The 7,389-nt window shown below is 37.5% G+C and overlaps 1 protein-coding gene across 1 annotated transcript in view; it reads right to left on the bottom strand.

Moving 5' to 3' along the window:
• Positions 1-561: 561 nt before the first annotated feature.
• Positions 562-7,389, bottom strand: part of dbndd1 (dysbindin domain containing 1) — a 15,292-nt gene continuing 8,464 nt past the window's right edge. The window contains exons 4-5 of the mRNA XM_014032937.1: positions 6,250-6,387; positions 562-1,719 (exon numbers count right to left, since the gene is read on the bottom strand). Coding sequence (XP_013888391.1) covers positions 1,565-1,719; positions 6,250-6,387 — 293 coding nt within the window. The 3' untranslated portion in view covers positions 562-1,564. The remainder of the gene's footprint in view (positions 1,720-6,249; positions 6,388-7,389) is intronic.

Genomic DNA, 7,389 nt, shown 5'->3' with positions numbered 1-7,389 from the left:
TTCTTCATGCGTTCAATACTTTTTCCCTGTGCCATTCCACATTATTACAAATAACTTCATTTCTGGACATTTACCAACATCTGGTGAAAATTTCATGTCATTAGCACCTCTAGTAATATATTTACTGAGAAAAAATGGTGACGTGTTCAATACTTATTTTACCCGCTGTATATTCATTTCCAGCCTGCACACTGTAGCCTCTTTCAGCCCGACTTATATTTATCATAAAAGTACATTTTAGAATTTTGGTTTTAAATTTGCTTTGCACATAAAGATGTTTTTGGAYTACTAAAGCTGTCATTAATTCTTCATTTTCTTACACTACCTCACCATCTCAGGATTATTGTTGCTCACAGCCAGAAAACTTTATCTATGTAACACATTTCATGTTAAAAGTTTGTCTATTGAGGCCAAAAAAATCCCCCACTAAATCTGCTACATCCTCACTCATTTTTTTAAATAAAATTTTTCATTGCTAAAAACGAGATTGTTTGCTGTATCAAACCTGAAACAACAGAACAGAACAAGAGGACATAAATCATAGAACCAGATGCTTTTATGTTTTTTCTCCATCCTTCATTTTTAATTAATTGTTCCACAGAGTTCAGCCTTGTTGGCTCTTCTGGTGGAGACAAGCTTAAAACATTCCAAATAAAACAAATAATTGGCTTTTTATTCAGTGACAAAAACAAAAAAAAAAATCTGATTTTATGGTGATGCAACTGTTGGCACTTTGTGTATTTTGGCACAAATCCAGCTGCCTCTTGCTGTGATTCTTACCTTGATTTCTTTTAAATTAGGCTCCACTAGTTTAGTTTAATTATTACATGTCTGGATGGCTTTTAACTTGGTTTTTAAAATAAAAATTTAAATAAAAGAAAAAAACATGTTTGCTTTGTTCATTGTTTAAATCATCCACACCAAAAGTCAGTAATTCTGGGGGCACATTGGAAATGCAMGTTGGTGAAATAAGTGCATTTTTTAAACTAAGATTTTGATGATCAAGAAAGAGAAGCTGGGACAGAGAGATGAGCCTCACTGTTAAGGCAGCAGAAAAACCCTGTCAACGAGCTCGATGCAGATCAGATATTATTGTCTCATCAAAAGTGTAGCTGTGGCTACAACTTACCCTGCTGACCCACCCTGAGGTGCTGAAAGGATGAAGGCGTTGATCTTGTACCTTGTCTGTGTCTTGACAGCATGTGTGTGCGTGTCTAATACTGTGTGTGTGTGTGTGTGTGTGTGTTTCTCACCTTAAAACCAAAACTTTAAATGATCAGGCAGCTCAAAGGGTAAAAACTCTCTGCAGGAACTAAACCTCATGTGTTTGCTTGTGTTTTTATGAAAAAGAAAAAAAAGGGACAGGGAAGGACAAAGGAGTGTTGATGCTGCACATCTCAACATCCTGACAGTAGGGGGCACAGTGTCCAGAGCTCAGGCTGAACTCCTCAGCACCACAGGACATCTTGTGGGTGCACAGAGGCAGATGGTCGGTTTAGTTTTACGGCTCTGACTGCGCCTCTGCCGCTCAGGGTTTTTCCTCTTTCCTGTTTGACGTGAACATTTAGGGATGCTTTGGCCTTTCTAGCTTCATTAAGGGATCGGTGGTGTCTGAGTCACTGTGATGTTTTCTCTCTCGGGGAGTCTCCACTTTACTGCAGCGAGTCCATGATGGAGAGCGCATGTAGCCACTCCTGGGGAGCACCGGGTGATGGGAACCTAAAAACCAGTGTTGCAAAAAAAGAAATGAAATCAGGCTCTGTTAAAAGGAAGTAAAAATGCAGCACCAGGACAGATTAAATTAAACGTTTCTGCACTCCTAGAGAGTTTGCAACAAAATGTATTTAACAGCTAAAAAAGTGGATTTTGCATATGTCCCCTTTAAAGTCTTTTTAACTACCAAACATATTTAATAAATCAACTTTATATGAGTTCTCCTTCATGTGCTGTTGAGTCCTTTTATTCCTTAAAAAAATTAATTTTCAACAGGCATGTGAACCCCCTGAACGTTTGAACAGCATTACATTTAAGGTTATTGCCATTTCATTCCACTTGGTGGCGATGTTGAACCTGCCACAATGACAACTAACATCAGTGAGACTGAAAGCAAAAACAAAAAGCTGCCTTTCACAGAACAGATCAGCCAAATGTTTGCTCTCCACAGTAAATATCCTTCTGAGATGTTGGATAATCTAAATCTCCCCCCAATCTACATCAAATCCTATCAAACATCACAAACTGAGAGGCAATAAAAGACAGAAAGTTGTTGGGAAAAAAAAGGACAAATATTGATCTTAGATGACAAATTCTTCCTCTTTGCTGGTTGTTAATGAGATGAAAATCAACCAGAGAAACTGAGGACTCTGCAACACCATGAGCCATGAACACCTGCTGATGTGTTTCTGTTGCTACATGTCTGCAACATGCGCAGCTGTATWTAAATAACCGTACATCAGGGCAATGAGTCTTTAACAGCTGAGTCTTTTTATGTCGTCACTGTTCAAAACTCTCCTGAACAAATTTAGAAAGGACATAAAAACACAACCGTGGAGGAATATTTTTTATAGAAAAGTAAAAACAGATTTGCTGCCTTCTGTTACTAACATTGAATTTTGCTTCTGTCCAGGTTTTCATGTTTCAGTCAGAGTGCTGTTTGAATAAAAKAAACTTACTGAATCACTAGATTGTTGAAATTTCATCCAACCTGTGAGGAGATTAAAATTTTGCTCTCATATTTGGCCACTGAGCTTCAAAGCTTACTGTTAAACCCTACATTCCACCTGTTCCTCACTTCTACTCACTTGGATTAAAAAACAATACACCTTTATTAGTCTACATGAGTTCATGCACTCAGTTCCACAGACTCACCAACAAAAAGCTTTTGTTTGTGCATTCCAGTTTTTGCCCAGCTGATCCAGAGTTTGTGAACCATGTACCAAAGATAATGATCCGTCCAGTCGTTCTGATGCAGCCAGCTGAATCATGACCTTTTATGTTCACAAAAGCTTCATTAGACAGATTTTTGCTTCCCAAATGGAATAAAACACCCGGATGCTGCATGTTTCGTGGGATGAAATGTAGCAGAAGGCTTCACTTCATCTTAAGCAGCTGGCGTCCCAGCAGGTGCTGTGTCACCGACAGATTAGAAAAACATGTTTTCATATCGCTGATGTGGGTGCGAATGTATTTGTTTGTGCGAGCTTCTTCAGAGTAAATGCCAAAAACTGAAATTCTTGAAGGACAGATCAGTGTCCCGAATGATTCAAAACTATTGTTTTTGTAATTCAGTCAAACAGTGGAAACGTCTCAAATCTTTTCTCTGATTTTTTTGCATCACTTTATTCCTGAAAATCTATTTCTTTATCTACAAAGCAAAAAAACACTGAAGCAACTCCTACTTGGATGTCACCAACACAAATGAATAAAAGAAAAACACAACAGTGCACAGTCTGCTGTGTCCTCAGCTAAAACCCCGGTATTGTTGAAGACAAAGCTTCGCCTGTGGTGGGTTTTTCAGGGCTGTGCGTAAACTTTACGGCTCATCAAGCTGATTTAGGGATAAAACAAAGAACAATCTAGCTTTCTTTTGTTCAGAGTCTGTGGAGCTGCTCTGAAAAGAAAGCTGTGTTCAGATATGGTTTGTTCTTCTCTTCAGACTGAACAAACAGGCAGTCCAAACAAAACCAGATGACACAAATATAAAATCTATCAGAGGTTGAAGACAAAAACATGGGTGCAAAATAGGAATCCAACAACAAAGCGAASCAAACTAACTGGTCAGTGTATAAAAAAATTATTTCTTGAATTCTAATTGGGTTTCAAAAAGCTTGTGAAGCAGCAGGCTTTGTTTCCAGAGGGAGAAAATCAATTATTTAAGAGACTGCGTTTAGCTTGAACTCAGTCACCCATCTTTAGCTCCTCGCCTTCCTTTAACCACCGCCTCAGCCCTGACATGTAGCTTCCCTTAAAGCTCACACAGCTCAGCTCTGTGCTACCTGACCCACTTTTACTAATTTAAACACAAAATAATTTCATTTAAACGGCAGCCCTAGGTTTTTAAATTTAATTACACAGACTTTAAAAAAAATCTTATTTAGTTTGCCATATATAGGATTTTAAATTCAGAAAAGTTATATAAAAAAAAGTGGAGCTAAATTTGTTTGCAAATCACGCAAAATCTTCCTCACAATTTACGGTTTGCTCATCTGAACAAACCCCTGCATGGCGTGGAATAATTTGCAGCATTCAGTACCTCTTTAACCTCTATTGTTCTTTAATTCAGCCATGACATTGTGGTGCAGCTTTTTGTCAACCCTGGAACATTTACACACGCAGTAGCCTGATTTGAAAACTGCTGAGCTTTCCATTTTTCTTTCTAAAAATAAAAAAATGTCCGTAGAGTGGGGGACTATATAACAGCTCACACTTAGAAAGACTTTCTTTGAAGAAGAAGAAGAAGAAGAAAAAACGGTGCTGCACCAGATGTCAGGCTAAAAGGTTCAAAGCTTCAAAGAAAAGGAGAAAGGCTGTCCGTGTTCTCAGATATTTTTATTCAAGGCAAAAATACAAATGAGCACTAAGCTGCTCATTCTGAGATTGTGTGCTTTAATAATTTACAAGAAAAAGCCAATCACCCCTGTGAATRTGTGGTTAGCTGTGCAAAAACAGTTTACCTGTTAGAAACCTTCTAAATGCAGAAAATCAGTTTTAAAAAATCTGATAATTTTGCTCTTTTCCCCAACCAGCTACAGTGTTGGAAGGTCTTCAGTGMGTGAACTGAGCAGTTCTTTGCATTTACAGAAAAGATGCAGCTGCATGTTTAAATAAAGTGTAAATAAGGATCAGTTCTCAGAAACTGCACACTGAAGTAAAACATTTGGCATTATCAGCATCACTAATTCAATGTAGCGACCGTAAAACAAAAATATTACAAAAACATGAAGCACTTGGWGCGGTGTAATCTTTAATTTAGATATGCGTTTTCAGCGCTGCAGGCGGCAGCAGAAAGCACGAGAACCGTAACTCAAACTTAACAAGCTGCGCTGTGCTCCGGAGAATCATCAATAAAGTGACAGCAGAGGGAGAAAAAAAAGGAGAAACTGATTCTATAAAGAAGAAAAAGCAGGTACTGTAGAATGGAAATAATGAAAATCCTGTCTTCGGTTRGGTGGACTGTATGACTGGTAAATTTATAACAAAACGTGCTGAATTCTGCCAACATGATGTTTGAACCAATTCAAACAATCCAAAGTAATTATGTCCATAAATGTGATTTATATCTCGTTAGACCTTTTTATTGCTCTCAGCCAGACTAGGTGCAGTATGAGAGTATTGATTTTTTTTTCTTTTTTAGTAAAAAAAAAAAAACTTTCCTATTGTGGTAAGTCAATTATCACTTTTTTTCCTGTAGCTTTAAAGAGCTTTACAATTTGTGCCTTTTAATTGCATGTATTCACAGCAACAACAGAGCTGCTTGTTGATCATCAGGAACAAGTGGAGGGGCACTTCAGCAGATAAATACAAGTGAATGATGCAGATCACAACACCATCTAAACTGAATTACTACTGTGGTGCAAGAAACTTAATTTTTGGAAATAACATAAAATACAACAATTTTTTTCTTACACCTTGTTTATGAAGACTACAAATGTATCTGTCTATAAACTGTTTAATTATAAGACGGCAACAGTCAATCACATTTATAATAAAATGTTTCTCTTTATAGAAGCATTCGTATCAAATCGTCAGATGACCTTTCTGATGATTATAGCTCAGCAGGTCTCTCTGGGATCCTGCTGCGACATAATGATATAAAAACTCCATAACGCACACAAACAAGCACACACACACAAACACTTGATGTTGCCTAAAGGATGCCACATCCCTACAGTATGACTCAAGTTTCCTTTCTTTCTCTCTCATTAATTAGGCAAAAGCTTCCCTCAGCAGTCAGATCAGGGCTGAAGCTGCAGGCGAAGGAGTTTCAAAATGATCATACTAATAAYAAAGTTGTTTGTAACGATTTGTTCAGGCATAAATTAGAACATCTAGGTGATAAAATAATAGAAACCACAGTCTCGAGATTCACGACATCGTGGATTAAATAAAACATTAAAATTTACACGAGCAAACACAATGTTTGTTTTTTATGAAATATACATCATTTTACAACAGAAGAGAAGAGAACTTCCTAATATTTATTTCAAGATCTTAGCTGCTTACTTTAACACAGATAGAGATGAGACTCACCTGCTGGGGACTGATTATGGTTTTCTTCATCAGAGTCGGGAAAGACTTCAGCCAGCTCCTGATCCGACATGTCRGTCAGCTCAGTCAAATCTAAGAGGTCAAAGTGCACCTCCAAGGATGACACACTACTCAGCGGTTCTGTGGGAAAGAAAACAGCACAGTTTAGTGCCAAAAACAGAAATTAGAAATGGATTAATAGATTTTAGTGCTAAATGTCTYTTAAAAAGAGAGAAAGATCGTTAAGAGCTAATGCAGTTTGCTTTTCAGTCTCTGCTGTAATCAGTTTTAGCAGTTGTTTTGTAAAATCATTGTCATCTTCCTCTTATTTATTTCACTTCTTGCACTCAGTGACTTAAGAATGAAAGCTGACGGGGGAGAAAACAGTTTGTTGTGCTGTGATCTATCTTCTCTCCTGACTTGGACCTTTTCAGTTTAACAAAAGCTTTCTCCTCAAGTTCACACGCAGCGTGCACAAATGTGAGCATCCCAACAAAGCCACCTGAGAAAGGAATTTTTTGTAAACGACGGGCTGATTTTCCACAACAGAATGGAAATCATGTGGAGATGTCTTTAAGGCAGACGGTGTGTTTTACAGTAGTTTCCTTATAAATCAGTGGACTCATGTTTAATAGAACCAAATCTCTGACCGAAGAGTCTAAACCTCCGTCTCCTGCCGCTCTTTTGTCCTCTGCACTTAATTTTCCACGTTGTCCATCAAACAGACTTGATATTGATTTATAGACAACTATTCATCATGCTGAGACGGTAGTGAGTCAATGTGCCACTGTTGAATATATTAAGAACACTCAACACTGGGACAGCTGGGAWGCATTTGGAATAAAAACATGGAAGCATTTATAAAATACAAACATGGAAAAATCATTTTAAAATATTAGGACAAGACATTGTATTAGAGCAGTGTTTCCCAAAGTTGGGGTTGGGACCCAAAGTGGGGTCCCGAAAAATCAAGGTGGGGTCCTGAAAAGATTTTCTGAATTAATTACTTTTTTTCCTTAGTTGCTACAAATGAGTGAGGTTACTATATTTAAAATGGGTAAATGCAGTATAAAAAATATTGTTACTATGCCCATGTTTTGTTGACCTGATACAAATGTTTATCATCCAAAAATAATTGGGGGC

Source organism: Austrofundulus limnaeus, unplaced genomic scaffold (genome assembly GCF_001266775.1).
Source record: "Austrofundulus limnaeus strain Quisiro unplaced genomic scaffold, Austrofundulus_limnaeus-1.0 Scaffold1580, whole genome shotgun sequence".
Taxonomy (NCBI): Eukaryota; Metazoa; Chordata; class Actinopteri; order Cyprinodontiformes; family Rivulidae; genus Austrofundulus; species Austrofundulus limnaeus.
This window is presented reverse-complemented; position numbering and strand designations above follow the sequence as displayed.